At 38.7% G+C, this 22,272-nt stretch overlaps 1 protein-coding gene across 7 annotated transcripts in view; it reads left to right on the forward strand.

Annotated features, from left to right (window-relative positions):
- Positions 1 to 22,272, forward strand: part of RALGAPA1 (Ral GTPase activating protein catalytic subunit alpha 1) — a 201,988-nt gene that overhangs the window by 165,819 nt on the left and 13,897 nt on the right. For 4 of the 7 annotated variants that reach the window (XR_014789084.1, XM_084843464.1, XM_084843473.1 and 1 more), the window contains 2 exons: positions 20,171 to 20,295; positions 20,848 to 20,878. The exons of 2 other annotated variants lie outside the window; for them this stretch is intronic. Coding sequence is in view for 4 of the 5 variants with exons in the window: in XM_084843464.1 (XP_084699590.1) it covers positions 20,171 to 20,295; positions 20,848 to 20,855 (133 nt within the window). In the remaining variant the exon portion in view is untranslated. The remainder of the gene's footprint in view (positions 1 to 20,170; positions 20,296 to 20,847; positions 20,879 to 22,272) is intronic. One more of the 7 variants, XM_084843455.1, reaches the window with a different exon arrangement.

The raw sequence follows: 22,272 nt of genomic DNA on the forward strand, positions 1-22,272 counted from the left end.
CAACACCACAGTTCAAAAGCATCTATCTTCCTTCGCTCAGCCTTCCTTATGGTCCAGCTCTCGCAGCCATAGCTTACTACGGGGAATACCATTGCTTTAACTGTGCAGACCTTTGTTGTCAGTGTGATGTCTCTGCTCTTCACTATTTTATCAAGATTTGTCATTGCTGTCCTCCCAAGAAGTAAACGTCTTCTGATTTCCTGGCTGCAGTCAACGTCTGCAGTAATCTTTGCGCCTAGAAAGACAAAGACTGTCACTGCCTCCACGTTTTCTCCCTCTGTTTGCCAATTATCAATCCAGCTGGTTGCCATAATCTTGGCTTTTTTGAGGTTTCACTGCAACCCAGCTTTTGCACTTTCTTCTTTCACCTTCGTCATGAGGTTCCTCAGCTCCTCCTCGCTTTCAGCCATCAAAGTGGTATCATCTGCATATCTGAGATTGTTAATGTTTCTTCCGGCGATTTTAACTCCAGCCTTGGCTTCATCAAGCCCAGCACGTTGCGTGATGTGTTCTGTGTACAGGTTGAATAGGTAGGGTGAGAGTATACAACCCTGCCGTACTCCTTTCCCAATCTTAAACCAGTCCGTTGTTCCATGGTCTGTTCTTACCATTTCTACTTGGTCGTTATACAGATTCCTCAGGAGGCAGACAAGATGACTTGATATCCCCATACCACCAAGAACTTGCCACAATTTGTGATGATCCACACAGTCAAAGGCTTTAGAATAGTCAATAAAACAGAAATAGATGTTTTTCTGAAACTCCCTGGCTTTCTCCATTATCCAGCGGATACTGGCAATTTGGTCTCGAATTCCTCTGCCTTTTCTAAACCCAGCTTGTACATCTGGCAATTCTCGTTCCATGAATTGCTGTTCGAGACCTGAGTGCGGCGTGACGGAGTGAGCTCCCGTCTTCAGTCCCAGCTTCTGCCAACCTAGCAGTTCGAAAGCAAGAAATTGCAAGTAGATAAATAGGTACCGCCTCGGCGGGAAAGGTAACAGCGTTCCGTGCACCTCGGTGTTCAGTCATGCCGGCCACATGACCACGGAAGCGTCTTTGGACAGCGCTGGCTCTTCGGCTTAGAAACGGGGATGAGCACCACACCCTAGAGTCGGACACGACTGGTTGGGGACACCTTTACCTTACCCTTTTTTTACCTTGCAAGATCTTGAGCATTACCTTACTGGCATGTGAAATAAGTGCCACTGTTCGATAGTTTGAACATTCTTTGGTGCTTCCCTGTTTTGGTATGGGGATATAGGTTGATTTTTTCCAATCTGTTGGCCATTCTTGTGTTTTCCAAATTTGCTGGCATATGGCATGCATCACCTTGACAGCATCATCTTGCAAGATTTTAAACAGTTCAGCTGGGATACCGTCATCTCCTGTTGCCTTGTTATTAGCAATGCTTCTTAAGGCCCATTCAACCTCACTCTTCAGGATGTCTGGCTCTAGCTCACTGACCACACCGTCAAATCTATCCCCGATATTATTATCCTTCCTATACAGATCTTCCGTATATTCTTGCCACCTTTTCTTCATCTCTTCTGCTTCTGTTAGGTCCTTGCCATCTTTGTTTTTGATCATACCCATTTTTGCCTGGAATTTACCTCTGATGTTTCTAATTTTCTGGAAGAGGTCTCTTGTCCTTCCTATTCTATTATTTTCTTCCGCTTCCGTGCATTGCTTGTTTAAAAATAATTCCTTATCTCTTCTGGCTAACCTCTGAAATTTTGCATTTAATTGGGCATATCTCCCCCATCACTGTTGCCTTTTGCTTTCCTTCTTTCTTGGGCTGCTTCTCAGCAGACAGCCATCTTGGCTTCTTGGTTTTCTTTTTCTTTGGGACGTTTTTTGTTGCCGTCTCCTGAACAATGTTGCGAACTTCTGTCCATAGTTCTTCCGGGACCCTATCTACTAAATCTAGTCCCTTAAATCTATTCTTCACCTCCACTGCATATTCATGAGGAATATTAGTGAGCTCATATCTAACTGATCTGTGGGTCTTCCCTATTCTCTTTAGTCTCATTCTAAATTGTGCAATAAGAAGTTCGTGATCTGAACTACAATCAGCTCCAGGTCTTTTTTTTACCAACTGCATAGATGTCCGCCAAAGGATGTAGTCAATCTGATTTCGGTGTCGACCATCTGGTGAAGTCCATGTATAAAGTCGTCTCTTAGGTTGTTGGAAGAGAGTGTTTGTTATGCACAGTGAGTTGTCTTGGCAAAATTCTATCAGCCTATGTCCTGCTTCATTTTGTTCTCCCAGACCATGCTTGCCTGTAATTCCAGGTGTCATTTGACTACCCACCTTAGCATTCCAGTCTCCTGTAATGAAAATAACATCTTTGTTTGGCGTACTATCCAGTAGGTGTTGCAGATCCTCATAGAACTGATCTACTTCTGCTTCTTCAGCATCTGTGGTTGGGTCGTATATATGGATCACTGTGATGTTAAATGGCTTACCCTGAATTCAAATTGAGATAATTCTATTGTTTTTTGGATTGTATCCAAGCACTGCTTTAGCCACTTTATTATTAATTATGAAGGCTACTCCATTTCTTCTGTGGTCCTCTTGTCCACAGTAGTAGATCTGGTAGTCATTTGATGTGAAGTGGCCCATTCCAGTCCATTTCAGTTCACTGACACCCAAAATGTCTATATTTAATCTTGACATCTCCCCAGTAACTACATCCAATTTGCCCTGGCTCATAGATCTTACATTCCAGGTTCCTATGGTGTGTTGATCTTTAGAACATCGGATTCGTCGTTCACCACCAGCACCATCGGCTGCTAGCTGTCCTTTCGGCTTTGAGCTAGCTGCGTCATCACATCTGGGGCTAGTTGAACTTATCCTCTGTTCCTCCCCAGTAGCATTTTGACCATCTTCCGACCTGAGAGTCCCATCTTCCGATGGTATACCGACATATCTCTGGTTGTACTGATCCATGTAGTTTTCATGGCAAGAATACTGGGGTGGGTTGCCATTTCCTTCCCCAGGGATTGTATTTAGTCTGACCTCTCTGCCATGACCTTCCCGTCTTGGGTGTCCCTTCACGGTTTAGCTCATGACATCATTGAGGTGCTCAAGCTCCAGCACCACGACAAGGTAACGATCTCCTTTGCCGAAGCTTACACTAGCACAACATAATTTATGTTACTCCCCCTTGGATACTGCCCCCTAAAATTAAAGCATATGCTAACACAGTTCCTTTAAAGCCAATGCCATATGCTTTCATTAAGATGGCATGCCACAGTGACTCCAGAGAAATGGGTTAGGGAGGATTCTGTCTGTCATACCACTGAGATGCATAACAGGGGCTCCAGCCTATCCCGTCTTGTTGCTGAGTGGAAACTCAAGAAATGTTGCTTTGAAATGATCATCTTACACTACAAAATACATCTTCATACATCAGCTTCTGTATAGAGTTAAGTGTGTCATTCATACTGCAGATATTACCCATTTACGTTCCTGGGGCACCTTTTTAGCCTTTAATGATGCCTCGCAAGATAGTTTAGCAAATCTACTCCATATGTTACTCAGCAGCATTTTTCTTTTAAAATTCAAGAAATGCTGTGATAAAGACTTAATTTCTTGTTCCATTTTCTAATGAACAAGTGGGGCTCTACAACAAAATGTTGTAATATGTGTTACAGTTTAGGGGCTTTGTTTGAGCTATCTGTCTATAGTTCGGTATTTTGAGAGCATCTAGCTGGCTATTTACCACATAGCAGATAAAATACTTCTAAACAAAGTGTACACCTAGGATTGTTTTGCAGGTTGCATTCCAAGTTTTGTACTAACAAGAATTATTTCATTTAGAATTCATTTATTATTTGTATTACAAATATGCTTCTAATATCACATAAGACTATAACTTGCATATAGTGATATTTAAACATTTCTTATTGTTAAACAGTTTTGCTAAAACTCCTTAGATCTTAATAGCTTAAAAATGAGAGATATCATTCTAAGTACCAAGTTCCCTATTCAGTACTGAATAGGCTGTTCAGCTGACAGGTACACAGGCATGGTGACCTTCTAAGAAGAAGCTCTGACATTGTAAAATCGGCACGTATTTATACCTTTTTTGTATAGAAATTACCTCATAACTAATACTATCTACTGTCCCATAAATTAGGGCTCATGTACTTAATTATTTTGTTGTTATTAAACATTCTTTAAAAATTGGAACATACATAAAAGACATACATGTACACTTTTCAAGCTAGATAAGATCAATTTTGAATTAAATCTTTGAGAAGATAATTCTTTACTCAAAATGTGCTAATTAAACCAAAGTCTATAAATTTTGTAGATGTCTGTTTATCAAGCTTTTTTATATGTATACCTTGCACAATATTTTGTGCTCATTAATTGATAAGCAAAATTTTTACACTTTAGAGCTGGAATTATATAGTCTTGCACCTGTTCATTACTCGAATAAATTTTTGGCCCAAGTGATAGGGCTTTAAATCAGCATTTTCTCTTTGGATACCATCCAGGTCATTTTGACCATTATTTTATACCAGTTACCCAGAATTCATTGGGAACCTGCTTGTATCTTCTCTATTGGTACCAGTTACCTTATTATTTATTTAATATTCTGGATTTCTGATGATCTTCAGTGCAACATGCTTAATTGCCTGGGGCTTTCAGCTCCAAGACAAGACAGCTTTTGCTTGGGGGGTGGGGAGGAATACTCACTTTCTTCAGTAATCATTTCAGGCACATTGAGGACTATGGCACCAACCTTTTATGGCAGATCCATGACAATATCCCTAATATGCAAGTGTTGCCTGAGCCTGAGGCATCAAAGACAAGAGTCCTTGCTCCAGCTTGGGTCTGTCTTCGTGTGTGTGTGTGTGTGTGTGTGTGTGTGTATATATATATTCCTGAGCATTTAAAAATGCAACCAGTCAGAATTCAAATCAATGGAACATGAGCCTTCTGAATGCAACTGAGTTCTTAATATGGGCTGGGGATGTCTGAGGGAGCAGTTTGAGAATATTGGCCTTTGCTGCAACCTTGGAGGTAAGGGGGATTTTTGACTGGGAATCCAAGCAAGCCTCAACTCTGCCTTTGACCTGCAATATTAACAATGGACTACATTGCAGTGTATGACCGCGGTGGCTTACTGGTTAAGACGCTGAACTGCAGACCGGAAGGTCGGCAGGACAGCAGTTCGAGACCCAAGTGCCACGTGACGGAGTGAGCTCCGTCTTCAGTCCCAGCTCCTGCCAACCTAGCGGTTTGAAAGCAAGAAATTGCAAGTAGATAAATAGGTACCGCTTCAGCGGGAAAGGTAACAGCGTTCCGTGCACCTCGGTGTTCAGTCATGCCGGCCACATGACCACAGAAGCGTCTTCGGACAGCACTGGCTCTTCGGCTTAGAAATGGGGATGAGCACCACACCCTAGAGTCGGACACGACTGGTTGGGGACACCTTTACCTTTTTTACATTGCAGTGCAGCTGTAAGTTTCTGTCTCTGTCAGCACAGCCCCCTAACCTGCAATGCAGTACAACAGTGAACTCCACTTCTGGGTTTTTGTATATAGCTCTCTCAGTGCAACCAACAGTGTACAGATAAAAACAATGGAAAACATAGCAGGGTTATTGTACTCTCTCAGCTTCAACCCAAACTCCAACCTTATATAATGGACACCACTGCGGGGTAGTTGTAAGCGACTCAGAGTTCAGCCTGCAGTATTCAGTGTGAACTATGCTGCAGAGTGTTTTTACATGTTTCACACTAAATAAGAAAGAGCAAGTAAGCTTCTTTTTGCTGCTACCTTTGTGTGTATGTGTATGGGGATATACTGGTGCTCAGCTCCAGGGGTCCCCCCCCCCCTTTGGAGGTTTTTCCTACAAGATTTTTTGTACTTCTGCAAACCTCAGGCTTTCCTGTATGAGTGGTGCCATTTTGGCTACATAATGGTGGGCATTGCCCCTGAAATTAGTAAACAGAATATAAGATTCTAGTTCAGCTGAAGAGACCCACTGAGGCGTGATCCCATACTCAAAGGGAGCTTTCAGTGCACAAGAAAAAAAATCCCATTTGTGCATTGGCACATAGAGCTATAATAAGTGTATTACCTGTTGATCTGCCACACCCTCCAAGCTAATTTTGGAGAAGGGTACCCCCTACCCATTTGTCCCTCTCATGTTTTTTCCTATCTGTCCATACACTGCAAACTCATAAGACTGCTGTAACAATCACATCAGCCCCTTCAGCATGAGGCTTTAAACTGCAGTGGTTAATAAGAAATGCATATCCAGTATTTGTACTGACACCTGGATATTCATGCAATAGTAATAAAAGGAGCTTCTGAATTGAGCTGTTAGCTGGATAACTCCATTTCAGTTCATTAAATATAATGTAAAATTCATCTTGCATAGGAGTGACCATTCTGTTTGTATGTGAAAGTAAAGATTTTTCACATGTATCCAACAGCGATCATTCACCAGCAGAATGGATTCTCCCTCCCCCCACACCCCCTAAAGCTGCTCCGGATGGTTGGAAGAACCTCTGAAACAGATTTGATGGGTGGGGGGCAGGGGGAGACAAGAGGAAAGGGAAGTCCTGTTGTGTGAGCAGAGGTCTGCTTGCATGATGCTGGATGGAATCCTAAGAGTTTTTATTTGCCATTTTTGATGAGTGTCTAATTCTTTTTCTTTTGTTTTGAAACCTATTCCTGGTTATGTTTATGAAAGAAATGCTGAAATACTGTAGTTTGGAAATCCTGAGGGCAGAAAAGGTAAATATATATTTTAAACAAATCTAAGATATCTTTTTAACAGGTATCTGGAAATAGAGATAATTTGGAAAATATATCACAGGTGAAACAGTGAGCTTCAGAATAATGGAAATCCTAAAATGATTCAAATTCATTTTCTGCCAATAATTATATAGCTTTGTCAGCTATTTTATAATCACTAAACAGTCCTGAAATTCCAAAGCATAAATTGTGTGATTTATGTTCATTAAAAGTAGTCTGGGACTTGGGCACATCTTGGCTAACTATATATCTAATGCTGTTCAGTAAATTACGAGAGTATTGATTGGCATATGCTGCCTAAATCGATTGTCCTGACAGCCAGAATTACAGTAATCTGTCAGTATTGATGACTGTCTTTCAGGCCTCTCCTTCGTTTGTCTTGTCTTGCCTTACTTGTTTCTGACGTACATTTTCTTGCAGCATCCAGTTTTGTAATGGTAGGTACTTCATAGTCCTTTTTTGTCCCCAGAGACCAATTTATTGGCTTGATCATGCAATTAGAGGTAAAATACAGCACTGGGGAGCATGGGTAGGGAGTATTCTGCCTAACAATTGGACCTTGTGTGTAGTGAAGGCTTGTTCTCAGTCATTCATTAGTTAGCTGTTGAAAGAGTAGGATTTGGGAAGGGGGGCGGTTAATGACTAATTCCAAAGCATCACTTCAAATGCCTTTGATTTTAGACACTATAGAGCACTGATCAAATAGATATTTGTGAATGGTTTAAAACTCTTGTCTTAATGTTTCTCATATGAATTGTTCACTTATGCCATATTATGATTATTTAGGGATTTGTACATTGATTATCTGTATATGTGCGCTTGCTGCACAGTTGAGTAAGGGCCACATAAATATATTATTTCTTGTCTTCTCTTCCCCCCACGATCTAGTCTTCCATGGCTTGAAGAGATGAAAGAGTAAAAATTAAATGAAGTGAAATTTATTGGTTATGTAATCTAATTTATTATTCACAAACTCTAGGTAGTCTGTAGTCTTTGCTGCATTGCTAATCGTTGTTTCCCTCTTTTTAACAAAAATACTTAAACGTGTTCTTGTAATATTTTTTAACACTGCATACAAATATCCCTATTATTAGTAAGACTTTCCTTAAGAGAAATGCATAAGATGTGAGAGTTTTTAAGATTAATTTTGGGGAGTTGCAGAATATTTGCAAAATACTGATTGCATGACAAATTGTTAAAACTACTATGCCCCAGTGTTAGTTGAATGGAACGAAAACAGAAGATTGTACTAAGAATGCATTCGATGCATATTATACCTGAACACATTTTTTAGGATATTCTAATAATCAAAAATGTGCATTGTGGAGGCTAACTTTAATTTTCACATGAAAACCCTATCAAAAGAGAAGTTTTAATGTTGTGGTTTCCTTTTAGTACTATGCCTCTTAATATTACTACTGGAATTGAGGCTCTTAAAATAAATGAATTGCCACATTTGCTACATTTCATGTGGGTACATGTGCATGTATGTGTGTGTGTAGATGAGATGGATGTATGGATGGATGGATGGATAGATAGATAGATAGATAGATAGATAGATAGATAGATAGATGAATTTGTGAATATATATATATATATATATATATATATATATATTTTCCCAAATTTATTCATTTTGTTGGTGCACTTCTACTTACTACCAGTATGGGTTTTTTAAAACTTCTAATTCCTGTTGCCAAGCCACAGTTTCCATCCATCTGTTCTTGCCAATTGTGAAAAGGTTCAGTTTTCAGGAAAGCCATGCATTTCACAGAAGGTGTGTGAGGTGAAATTTCACAGGAGACATGATGGATCCTGATTCTCAGCGATAAACCTTTGGGGCCAGCAGGGTTGGCATATGGTTTAGCATGATATGAAGGCTTGGGTTCCTTGGCTTCACTTTTTTGGTGTGGAGCTGATAAAACCTGGCTGCATATTGTTTCACTGGACACCAATCATGAGCAACAGGAACTGCCCATTTTAACTCTCTGTGGGAAGGAAGCCCAGTCACTGTTCACAATAGTACTATTGTCATGTTACAAACTACTCTGAACAGCTTGACAGCTTTGGGGAGGAGGGGGGAAAGGGGTTGCTTGCTAATTGGTGTTCAAGGGAGGGATGGGAAAAATATATCAGTGTTGATATGTTTAAACTATTTTTTCCGTAAAAACTACCAGCTTTTAATAATAAACAAAAATGAAATACTTGAACTGTTGCCTGGTAAGGGTTTTTTTTTAATGATCATTATCATCATCATATGCAGTACGGCTACATAAAAGGACATGAGGCATAAGGACTCTGAGTTATGAACTTATAATTATTTTTAGATTAAATTTAGACTAACCTGTGAATATCTGCAATCTGCTTTTGCAATTGTAACGCCTACAGAAGAATCCATATAGTACTAATAATATTTTTAAAAATAGAACACTGTTATGAAGTCTTGAATCTATGGCTGCATAATGTAGATTATGAAACAATTCTGTTTACTACATTTTGCCCATCATACCAAGCACGGACTAATGAAGCAGACTGTGACTCGTGTTGAATTGGGATTACTTGTTCTGAAATAATAGCCAATTTTTGTAGCCATGTGAGTCACTCATCTACCACTTTGACCCCTGTGCAGTCTGTCTGCTCTTGCATGTTCTTGAGTGTTGAAGGCTACAATTCTCTATCCATGTACCTAGGACTAAGCTCTACTGAACTTAGTGGAACTTACTTCTGAATAGACATGTATAGGATTGTGTTGTCAGTGTACTTGCTGTTTTGTTTCTTCTAATTGCTGTAAAATGTGTATGCACACACATATGCATAGTTTTTGCATCCCTAGATGGGTTGCAAACCCAGGAGACACCTGACAAGCAATTAATGGTATGCTATAGCCAAATGTTTTGTCAGTCAACTAGAGGGAGCTACATTAAAATCTCATTCTCTTTCTAGTGCTTATAAAATTGTCAGATTTATTTTGTTTTCAAAATATAAAGTAGTCTATTTTAAATGCTTGAGGTTAACAGTGAGACCCTTGCTTACCAATTTAACAGGGGTTTTTCCCAACTCTCAAGTATCAGTATCCATCCCATAATTGCATTCAATTACATACTCAATAGGCAGAGGAACAAGAATCACTGTTTTAGCTATACTTTTCTAGAAAATGTGTTTTAAAGTTTGCCTAGTAACAGCAGACAATGAAAACACTCCCTATTGGTTGACAGGATTATGACATCACCACTCTGATCCCCCAACTACTTCTGAGAAACTTTGCAGGTGTTCTGTTGCGTGTTTCACCCTCTTTTTCTGCCTTTTATCATAGCTGTGCTGTCACTTGTCAGGACCACAAACCCTGCCAGGCTCTTAAGGTGAGCAAGTTGAAGTCTTTTAGAGCAGGGGTGGGCACAAAGTAATCTCCAGATGTTTTGGACTTCAGCTCCCAGAAGCCCCTGGCAACATGGCCAGTGGTCAGGGATGCTGGGAGTTGAAGTCGAAAACATCTGGAGATCTACTTTCTGCCCTCCCGTGTTTTAGAGGGTAGGAAGATGGGGCTTTGTCCCTCTAGCTACTGTTACTGAGATGAACTTCAGTGTGTCTGTCTCCTGTCTTAACTGACCAATCTGCTGTCACTTTTTGTAGGCCACAAAAATCTTGCCTTGACACAGCAGGTCTTCTGAGGATGAAAAAGTTGCAGACCTTATTTGGGTGTGAAATTGGAGTGGGGCACTGAAGAACTCTCTCTTTCCCCACCTCCATCTCTAGGGACCATGGGTGGAGAGCAGAAGACAGGGAACAGCACCCCAGGAGAGGGATTATTAGGTCTGAGTAAAAGGAAAGGCCATGGAAGATATGTAATTTGTGGTCTTGATTGTCTCCAGTGTTGTAGGGAAAATCCTCTGGATTGGAGGCAAAGGAGGTGGAAGCAGAGATGAAGTGCTGTCTATGAACTTTGGAGAGAGGGAGATGGTGGATGGATTGGAATTCTTTTCACATCTTGGCTCAATTCAAGTGGGCAGGTGGTGGGAGGGAAAGAAAATCCTTTTTGGGGACTTAAGTTGGGGCTCAAAAGAGGTACCAGACAGGTCTGAGGTAGTGCTTGAATTGAGGTAGTGATTTCCCCCCCATCCCAAAAAAGGAAGATGTTATCTGCTCTGGAATCCTGAATTTCTAACCCTAAGCATGGGCAGGCTGCAGTTATTGGTGACGAAGGAAAGCCACTATTCTGGCTTACCTAAGATACACAGAATAGTGCTATGATTATGTTGGTGCTATTATTATACAATTGGGAGTCAGAGATCCTTGCTGATCTAGTGCAGTTTTCAGTTAAATTTAAAGTGCTTTTTAAATGAAAACTGTAACAGCTAGAGCAATTATGCTTTTTTCTATAGTTGTTGACTAAGCAACTGTTAACACACTGAATTCTGAAATTTAGGAAAAATCCTTATTTATTGCCACAGTTGTTGCTGCTTGGCAAGTTTCAAACATTTATCATTCAGATAACAACTAAACTTGTGGGCAACAGATTCAAATGTCACAGCTTGGAAGAACATGCACTTGAACTATTGGTTTCTGAATAATAATACAAGTGTATTTGTATAGTATACTAGAACATAACATTTACTTCTCTTTACTGAGGGTACAAACCTATGCATGTATAGACAGAAAAAGTCCTACACCTCCCAGCATTACCCAGCCAACCATGCTGGCTGGGGAATGCTGGGAGTTGTAAGACTTTTTTCTGTCTAAACATGCATAGGATTGCACCCTAAGTAATTATATACTTGTGTTGGTCTTTAACAAGGGCATGTCTTATTTCAGTCCCCCAGCTCCTTACATTAATGTTAAAATAGTCTACTAGGGTTGGTTCACACAAGATCTTTTGCACACTTTGGGGGAAGGCAGGTATACAAAGTTATCATCTGATTAAGCCTATATATTTACTTAAATTTTATTGTAATTCATATGACCTCATGTTTAAGTTGTTCTGAGGAGAAGAACTTTAGTGTGTGGCAGAGGTTCTTGTTCCACTTTCCTTCCCATTCACCATGGAACAGTGGAACGTAGGATAGCATCTGAGAACTTTCATGGCAGTGGAGTGGGGGCAGGGGCTGAAACTGATGTGGTAGCTTTATTTTTCTTCAGTGAAGATAGTTGCATGGGTACAGTAATGTGGTCCTGCTCAAGTGTGCAGTATTCTCTTCAGTTTGCAGTTCTAACATCCAAACCTGAGTAGATGAGCCACTCGTATGTTTGGTTTAGAGGATTAGAAAGTGTAAGCAGTGGTCAGAGTTAGAGTTTCTGCTTAAATTATTGAGACAGTGTATTCATGCTGTATTTCATAATGGTAATTCATTGAATGCCCATTCTTCCTCTTGCAGCAGGGTAGATTATATTTAAGTCAAGATTAATGGATAGATTTTGATGTTAAAATCCAGTCTCTGAACCTGCCATTCCCTAGAGGCATATAGTGCATTAGTTTAAACCAATATGCAGCTTATCATAGATACTATGACACAGTCTTAAATGATGGTTTGCTGTGCATTGTTACTGCTTTCTCTGGTAATAAAATCACTATTTTGTATTTTTGATCATTACAATATTAAATAGCAATGTAATCAAATTATTCCACATTTAAGATACAGATAGCTCTTAAGTAATTGCCCACTGTAAAATTTCTTATTTTTTTCCTCCTCTCATGAGGTCTGTCAGTGTGCATGTTCAATAAAATAGAATACTTGGCTTTTTAAAGCTTCAGTTTTTAACCCCAAAATTCAAACATACATGTAATCCATCAAGCCATGTATTTCTCTCCCCTTGCCCACTCTTTCTGCCTGTTGTAGAGACTGATGTATGGCAATGTTAGCCTGTCTCTTCTCCTGGCCAACTGGGGGGGGGGGGCAGGAAAACTGCCCAAACTTCTACTCCATAGAGCAGCCTTCCACTCTTCATTGGTTCTGATGGGACTCGGTCAGGCTTACCTGGATGGGGAGGGGAGAGAAAGCAACACTTTCCCTGTCCACAGAAAGACCCACCTGTCTGGAGTTCTGTCTCATCTGCCAAGAGTTTAGGTGTGCCCAAGCTCCAGGCAAGTAGCATTTACCGGTATTTAGAGAAGAGCAGCCTTGGCTCAGAAGCAGACACACATGTTCCAGGCAGGTGGTAGTAAAGACCAACCCAACTCTCCCATCTTTTGGTCACATTCTGCTTTTCAGTTTGCACAGCCCCAAAGGGCTTGACTTGACTTCACTATGACTAAGTGGCAGAAATGCCAAACTGCTTCCTTGTGGGCATTTGTGTGCATGTGATACTTTTCCACCAACAAGAATGCCTGCAGTTAGAGTAAGTGGATGGTGTTGTTTTTGCCTTTGAAAACACCAAGGATGAAATCCAGTCTTGAAATCCTAAAACAATTTACTCCAAACTATAATCCCATTAAAATAATGTGGTCTACTTTGAATTAAGTAGTACGATCATCTATTTTAAAAGTGTTCTGAAAACAAATGTATTTTAAATGGCCTTAAAATAAATTACATTGCCCATTCCATGAACATAACCAGTGTTATAGTAGACTTGCTTACAAAAGCTAACATCACAATAAAACACATACTCTTTTTTAAAAATTAAAAATTTAATATTCAGAGGAGTGTACTATTTCAGTGTTATAAGTAACATTGTGGGGAAAAAATATGTGGTCTTGGGGAGGGGGGTTAGGGTGCAGTCCTAAAATTGCTTATTCAAGTGGATTTCATTAATTAAGGGCACAATCCTATGCGTGTTTAAACAGAGCATGGCTGTCTGGGGCATGCTGGGAGTTGTAGGCCTTTTCTCTATCTAAACATGCATAGGATTGCACACTAAGTCAGTAGAACTATTTCCTAGCTAGTCATTTCAGATTTCAGCCCTAATTGTTTCATAAATAGCAGTAATCATCAATGTGAGGCCTGGAGTCAAGTTCTGTTGTTCTAAAATCTCTGGCGGCATTTCATTTTTAAAAATGAACTATGAAAGAGAAACTAGAATATTTCACTTCCTTTTTCCCCCACTCAGCAATTCTGTATTAAGTAGTTAAGTCTATAATGTGGTCTGTATTTTATCTGAATCCAGCTTCTATTAATGGGGTTCCACTTACACTGCCTTAGCACCTGTTATGGGTTTTGAATCATCTGGCAGCCCGTGGGACTAAGATAAAGAAGTACCAGGTGTCAGGCTTGTTTCTTAATTGATACTCAGTGTAAAACAGCATGGCGTTGTCAATATGGTTGTAGGAATGGATTAAAGCTCAGCATTACGTGTTCTGATGAATCACAGCCTTTTTCATGAATGGCAACAAACTATACTGAAGAATTTAGCTATTTAACCTGCTGAATTAAAAAAAAATCACACTTCTGTGATTGCTCTGATGTCAGGATAACTTAAGAAGAATTCACCTTGAAACTTTGGCGTGTGCTACTACTATTCAATGGGCCATTTTCTGAAAAGAAAAAAATGCTGGTTATGGGGAGGAAATTAAAATGAGCTAAGGGGCAATATCTTACAGACCAGTCCTACTAAGCTTTACTCAAAAGTAAGCCCCACTGCATTCAGCGGGACTTATTCCCAAGTAACTGCATATTATTGCATTCTTATTAATCTAAAACATACTCCTATTTTTTTAAAAAAATAAAATTAAAAATAGTGAGAGGATTTTACTTTGGATTCTACTTTGCTAAGTAGTTTCTTGATAATTTCAGCATCTGTTCAGTAAATAAGATTCCTAAAGCTGAAAAGTGATAACTAAACATTTAGCATAAAATGAAAGTAACCAGTTGTAGTGTCACCAGGGGTCCTACTTTACAGAGGACAATCTTCTGTTTGTAGGGCTGTCCAGTCCAAGTCAGGTTTAAAGATAAAGAACCATAAGAAACCGTAAGAAGGGAGAGCTGGGTCCTTGAAGTTGCCCATCAACAGTTAGCACCTTGTCAGCAGACTGAGAAGGCACACAGGTCATGTGGTCACAGTCTTCCCCACTCTAATGAGATGTATTGTATTTCTATTTAAATTATAGTAATTATTTCTAATTTTTTTCTGCTTTTGTCCTCATTTGTGGCAATGTATGTCCTCTGGCCGTCCAACCAGTGCATCTATTTTCAAGTTTAAAATGTATGCAAAATTATTTTTAATTTTTTAAAAATACCAAAATTGCCTCTATTAATTGGATCCAATTTTCCCCACCCAACAGATAAGGATTTTACTCAAAATTTCTATTCTGTATAATCACTAGTTTTCATTACATTGCTTTTATCTGTTTCATCTGGTTGATTGTTTGAATTCTGTTCAGGTTTAAGTGATTTTAATTGTTTTATTGTACATTTTATTTTATCTTTTTAATTTTAAATTGCATGGCAAATCATCCTGGGATCAACATTATGAAGGGCATTATAGAAATGATCTAAATAAATAATATTGGTGGGGTTTGTTATATGGAAAATTGGTTACTTGTATGGAAAATGTGCAGATCAGGGGTGGGGACATACACAAATTACTACAAAAATTGCATAGCAAGTTACTCCTGTCACTTATTGCCAGTCTACCCAAAACTCCTGTGATGTTTCTGGAAGTTACTCAGGCACCAGCAAATCTCTGGAGAAGAACATTCCATTGATTGAAAGCAGTTACTGTGAATTCCTCAGTGCTTTTCTCCAAAAGTATGCAAACACTCACTACATCATGCTTTATAGTTGGAAGGTTAAATAAACAATGCAGACACTGGTCTGTGCTCCAGACTGGCCCACGTCATCAGCAGATAAGCAGGTCCTTCTACAGCCTGTAAGAGTACCTGAAGGCAGTACAAGAACTGAACGTAAGGTCATATGACAGATGGTTTCTGGAATCAATTTTGTTATATGCTTCGTTGTTCAGGCTGTAGAATGTGAAAACCATGGAATAAGGATTACATTGGTTTCTGCTGCCATAATGTGTTTTTAAATGCAGTGCTGTTACCGTGCTTAAATTGAGCTTTTTCAGAATGAGTAGCAAGGGTTTTGTTGGATCAACACAGAATGCCCAGAACTTTGCTGTTATGAAATGAATCTTCTGAAGTTACTGAAGAATCTTCATATTTCTTGCCTGTTTTAGATGGATGTGTGAAAGGAAGATTTGTATTTTGTTTTGCTTTGGATAAGAATACTACCTTTGTAAGAAAAGATAGTGCCATCCTTCAAAGTTAACAAACAGCTCTTAAGATGGTGTATACTTCCTTTCTTTGAAACATATCCACTTAAACTGCAAATATCAAAAGCATTAACTTTGCTTCACTTCTGTCCTATTTGTGTATACATACTATATATAATAAAATAAACCTAAAAGGTTTCATTTAGAGACCTCTGAAACAGGAGCATTTTTAAAGCAGGTAGGTGTCTCCACCCTGCTTTTCATAAATCATTTTACCCATTCAAACAGACTTTTAAAAACAGCTTGTTTTGATAGCAGGCTGTTCTCCTGTAGGCCTTCAGCCTTTGCTTCCTGGCAGCACCTTTGGTGCGAAAAGAGAGTGCTCAATTGGGAGACTATCAGTGCCAGCATGCATAGAGTGATAAGTTAACACACCACTGGGAATTTCTGGGGCCCACCAAGATACTTCACTTCTAATGTGCTAACAAGCTCATTTTTCTACCTCTTGCCTCTTCAGTTATTTTTTTTTTCTCAGAAGAGCTTAGAAGTTGAGTGCATCAGGCATAATGAAAAGCTCTGTAGGAGGGAGAAGCAATAACCCAATTTTTCCCTTTTCAGCCAAATAGAAAATTAGTTTCTGGTAATACACAAAGGCCAGTATTTTTTGTGCAAGGGGCACTGCTGTGAATCAAAGGACTCTATTAACTGCAGAAAATTCAGCAGCTGTGAATCTCCCCCAATGGAAAAAAGTGCTTTTCAACAAGTTGTGAGATATGTAGTATTATTTAGACTTCAACCATCAGTTTCATCCTCTACCACTTATATACAGCCTCTTAAAAACTGTGCTATATTACCCTCCTGTGTTAAGGCTCAATCTTGTGTATGTCCCACAACCTAAGAACCTTCACAACAAAGGGGTTTTCTATTTCTCCTTGTCCTAATGTTGCTATTTATGATGTTTCCAGGAGCAATTTTGGGACCTCAACCCTGTTTTAAGAGGACAGTTGAGAAAAAGCAATGAATATGATGAAGATCTAGAACAGTTGTCTGCATTTGGCTACCCATTCTTAATTTATAGCAGTTTTCTGCAAACTTGGTTTCTATGTGGTATTGTCACTGGACAGTCCAATGAATTACTGAAATATAGTGGAGAAAAGTGGGGGCTTAATGTATTCTTCTGTCTATTCCCCCCCCCCCAATCATGAGAGAGCTTTCATTAGTCCTAAGCATTTGCACTTCTGTAAGCACCTAAGATGTTTGTACTATTCCTTACAGCACATATATGACTGGTAGGTCTATAATATCCCAAAAGGAAAGCTGAGGCAGAATAGATAGTTAATTCCCCACTTCCATTTACAAATCAATTGGGAGTCGTATACCTTTTGAACTGCAGTAGATAAATGTTAGAATAAGAAGGGGATATGTGAATCAAAGATTCATTTGCACAGAGGGGAATATGTGGAATTGTTCATTTGGGTGCAAAAGAAGGTAGTGGTAGGAAGGGTATTTTGGTGTGAATTTATCATGGTGTATAGGAGGCATAAGGAAGAGCTGGGATAAAGAGAATGAGTGCCCTGCAGTACTGGCAATGGACTGGTATAAGCCAGGGGGGCTGAACTTACAGGATAAGATGGTATATCTGTATATTTCCAAAGTCAAGAGCCTGCATTTGGACTCTGTGGGTCCAGAAAATAGCAGAGGGAAGCAAAATAAGATAGAGTGGCTACCCATGTTAGAGACCCTCTACCTCTGGAGAAAAGTAAGCAGTCAGAACAGCTGCTTCCCAAACCAAAATAATTGAAGACTGCATATGTACACTTCCCTCATACCACCAGGGAATATCCCTAGCAAAAGCAGGGTGAATGCAGAAATAGCCCCCTGAGATTTGTGAGCAGAGGGGAATTATAGTCTGGGGATAATAGGCGTGTGTTCTTGCATCCCAGTTTCCCCTTCCTCACCGCAAGATCCTTTTGGTGGCGAAGGGAACCTGCCAAAACGTGCTGTCTATCCACAAACTAAACAATACTGCCCCTTTGCCATCAAGAGATTTGGGAGCATATCTTCAAAGCCCAATTCCTCACTGCTGCTGCTGCCAAATGTCCTTCTGGAGTATACGGGGACTACTTTATCGCTCATCAAAAGGACCCCAAAGGGAGCAGGGATGGTGCTCTGAGGTTCATGGACACACACCTATGAATGTTTCAAGCAAGAGGGGGCTTAGCCCCTCCTACTCCAAAGAAAGTACCATAGAGGGAGTTTTCCTTCTGTCTTTTCACTGGTCTCCACTTGTAAAAATGTTTAGTTCTCTTTTTAAATAAATAAATTTAAATGATATTAGGGGAAAAATATAAAAATACCCTAAGAGTCACTTGCAGAGATTTCCTGTTATTGCATAAATTAATGATCCAATGAATACAGCAAGACAACTTTTACAAGTTGTATGAGAAAGGTAACTGATTTCTAAGCCAACAAAATCAGCCTATGACACTAAGTCAGCGTGGTATTTTTTCTTGATAATTGTATGTTGCTGCCTGCTGTTCTACATTTTGACAGCCATTTCCATAGTTGCTTTCATAAACAGCAGAAATATTCTGTCTTTCCCACTCACTCTGTGCTAACAGTAAAATCAGGCCCTCTGCAACAAGAAGCCTGGAGTGGGTTCTTCAAAAGCAACAACACTTCAAGATACCAGTCTCTTGTCAATAATATCAGCAAGAGAGGATGTAGGGAAAAGGGAAGAAGTACAATGCGTTGCCGTTGATGTCCTGCAGATACTTTCTTAGCTGGGGCTCAGAGATGCTATGGTGTTTTTGCAAATATGCCTACTTGTTTCAGTGGCATAATTGACCAGTTATTTTTCCTTATATACTAAATGTTACATTTGTTTTAGAATTATGAAAACAGCCATTTTTAAGTGAAAGGCAATATTTGCTTTTCATTCTGAATTAGTTGTTTATTATATATATTTTAGGTTTAGACATTAAGACTGCAACCCTTTATTCATCTACCTAGGAGTAAGTCCCATTGAACTCAATGGGGCTTACTTCTGAGTAGATATGTATAGGATTACACTATTAAATCTAACGTTGAGAGTGCACTGAGTGTTAAAATAAGATTTTTTTTATAAGATAACATGCAGTCCATTAAAGGTTGTATAAGAGAAGGAAGGCCAGTCTGAATTGATATTTTAAATACTTTGTCTTACCAGAACACTATTGTATAACACAAAAATACATACATAGCAAAGCTAATCGTTGCTCAGGTCAGAATTCAAACAGTTTATTTGCCCAGAAGTTCAGCCAGCAGGTTTGGCTTCAATCTATCTCAAATTAGTATGATGTGCTTCATTTCCACATTACATTTGTATGTGATGACTATCATAATGTCTGAAGGTTATAGAATGCTTTAAATTAAATGCCATATTTTCAAAGGCTATTGCTTCCAGAACAGCCTTTCCAACATTTTTTTTCCAATTGCTCTGTGTAGATGAAGGGAAGTAGAGAAATGCTAATTAGATGTAACAGCTCCTACCAAAGCCCAAAGATAATCTACTTTTTCCTGCTATGACTGTGATTATTTGTTGGACAATGATGTGGCTTAACTCTTCCAAAACCTATATAAGAGTTAGCTGCCTTTGGCTCAGCTATAGAAGCGTGATGTATCGGTGTCCTGGTCATGAAGAAAGGATTTGTTGGTAACTTTGGACTCTTTAAATGTTCTTGACATGGTGAGGAATTTGAGGATAAAATGCTGATTCAGAAGGGGTTTTCACTACATTATCAGAAGTTTGAGAGGATGTGGAGGTCAGTAAAAGAGGTTAAGAGATATTGTCTCCCCAACTCAAATGGACATGAGCTAAGGGTGGGTACTGATGGGGTGCTTTGAACGCAACATCTTAAAAATACATTTAGGGCCCAATCCTGTGCATGTTTAGGCACAAAAAATGTCGTAAAACTCTCAGCATTCCCTGGCCAGCAACATGGGTTGGGGAATGCTGGGAGCTGTAGGACTTTTTCTGCCTAAACATGCATAGAGTTGCACCCTTACTTGTATATCTATTAGGGGTTCACTTTTATATTTTAGCCTGCTCTATAGACCTTCAGGAGAGAGGGGGATAAATGTCTAAATTCTAATAATAAAGCTAAAATAGATTCATTAAAAGGAAAGATCAGAACTATGTCATTGATCAGGACTTCATGCTGCTCACATTTTTCTAAACCTTAATCCTTGACTTTTGCATGAAACTAGCTATGAGGAAAGAGCTCGGTATCTGCAAACAATTGTTCAGCACCATCTAGATCCTTCAACTTTTGAGGATTATGCAGCTCAGGTTTTCTGCCCAGCATCCTGCCATTATTTGCCCTCGGAAAATGGTAAGAATGCAATAAAGACGTACATTTCTTTTAACAACACTTAAAATGCAGTATTTCTAAGTAGTTGGAAGTGTTCTAACCAGAGATTTTTTTAAAAAATTATTGTTTAGATTTTTGTATTTAGGAAACTGCATTTCAGACAATATAATTTGATAATTTGTCTACCAAATCAAAGCCAGCTAATACAGCTATTCAGTTTTTGGTCTATAATAAAGCTTATCTGAGAATATTCCTAAATACCCAAACTTCCTAAATCTAAAAACTGATCTTTAAACATAGTTGATGCACATTATCTTCAATAAAGAATCATTTTAGCCTTGGTTTGGGAACCATGAAAGCTTTGCTGTTATCACCAAATTTATAATGTTAAAACATGAATGGTTACATGATCATTTCCCCCATAAATTGTTTTTTGAAATCTTATATAAGATACTGCATTTTCAGTTACAAATAAAACAATAATCACAAAGAATATGAGTAACTCTCAAGGCCTACCTGTACAAATAATTTCTTGATCTCCTGATGATTATTTCATTTATTTCCCCTCTTTAGATCATTAAATAACAGTTCTGTTTATCAGAAGGTAAGACAAAGTGTCCAAAAAAAACCCCTCTGTTCTTATTAATTTATTACTAAAGCACTAAATTTGTAACCATGTTGTATGCAAACTTTCCTGATTGCCCTTATTTTTACTATTAAGGGAGAGAGAGAGAGAGAGAAAGAGAGAGAGAGAGAGAGAGAAATTCACACTAATAGAGAAATTACCATTACATTTTCTTCAAGTTTAGTCGTTACTAACCCCAGGTCTGCATGAAACACTAACACTGTGGTTCTGGGATTAAGGTAACTAATGGGAGAGACATCTGTTGAGCTAGTAACACTTGATTGTGTCTGACCTTTTGTTTCTCAGCATGAACAAATAGTACTGGATGGCAGTGGTGTGCTTTGTACCCTGTACTGTCTTTCTTTGATGTTAACAGTTACTTCATAAACTCATATAACAGAAAATGAAAGGGAAAATAACTTGTTTATTGCTGATAAACTTTTATACTATCTTGACATAAAATAAATAAAAAACATCACTACTGATATTACTCACCTACAATAAAGAAAAATCTCAGAGCAGTTTTTTCTGAAAATAATAGAAGAGAATTTATGAAACTGTATTTTCATATATGATTTAAAGAAAATAAATTGAAAATGTGTGTGGTCCAAAGAGGACTACCAAAAGCTGTGTATCTTTGCTCTCTTCTAGTGCTGATAGTTTTTATATGAAAAGTAAATAGGAAATAGAAATAAAATAAGCACACGGTATAAGGAATGCCTGAGTGAAAAGCAATAACAGCCAAAAGTTATATATGTGAAATATAAGTGGTACAAAAGGGTTATAGTGATTGGTTTTTAGGATCCTGTTTTATCTTGCTTACATTGCAATCCTATAATGTCTAATGTCTAATCAGAATTAAGTCCTACTGAACTCAGGTAAACAGCTATAGGATTACAGTCTGAATTCATTCCACTAACTGATTTTAAATGGGAAAAGTCATACATCTGTGTTTATAGCAGTTGTACAGGCTTTCTATGTTTATGCTTCATCTGATTAAGTGATACAAAGTACTTATGTCCCAGGGCTGGTTTTATGGTACCCTGTGTATGTAACAGATAAAAATACGTTTTCAACAGCTTTTGCATTCTGTTAGTGAATAGAGCACTTACAGAATTTGCCCTGGTGCATACTTTCTTACATGGATTTAAATTGCTTTTTAATAAGTTTGGTTATGAAGTGCTGAGTTAGATGGGTGCATTGGTTGTTCCCCCTCCCCTTTCCCCTATTCAAGAGGTACCTTTAAAACCTTTGGAAAGTCAATTTTTGATACATTTGTAATAGATGTCTGATCAGTAATCATGATATCTATTTACATTGGTAAAAGCTATACTCTTATAAAGTATATCACAGCAACACTGTCATCCTCAACT

Source organism: Heloderma suspectum, chromosome 1 (assembly GCF_057233095.1).
Source record: "Heloderma suspectum isolate Gila_16-S chromosome 1, 16-S_ref, whole genome shotgun sequence".
In the NCBI taxonomy this organism is placed as follows: Eukaryota; Metazoa; Chordata; class Lepidosauria; order Squamata; family Helodermatidae; genus Heloderma; species Heloderma suspectum.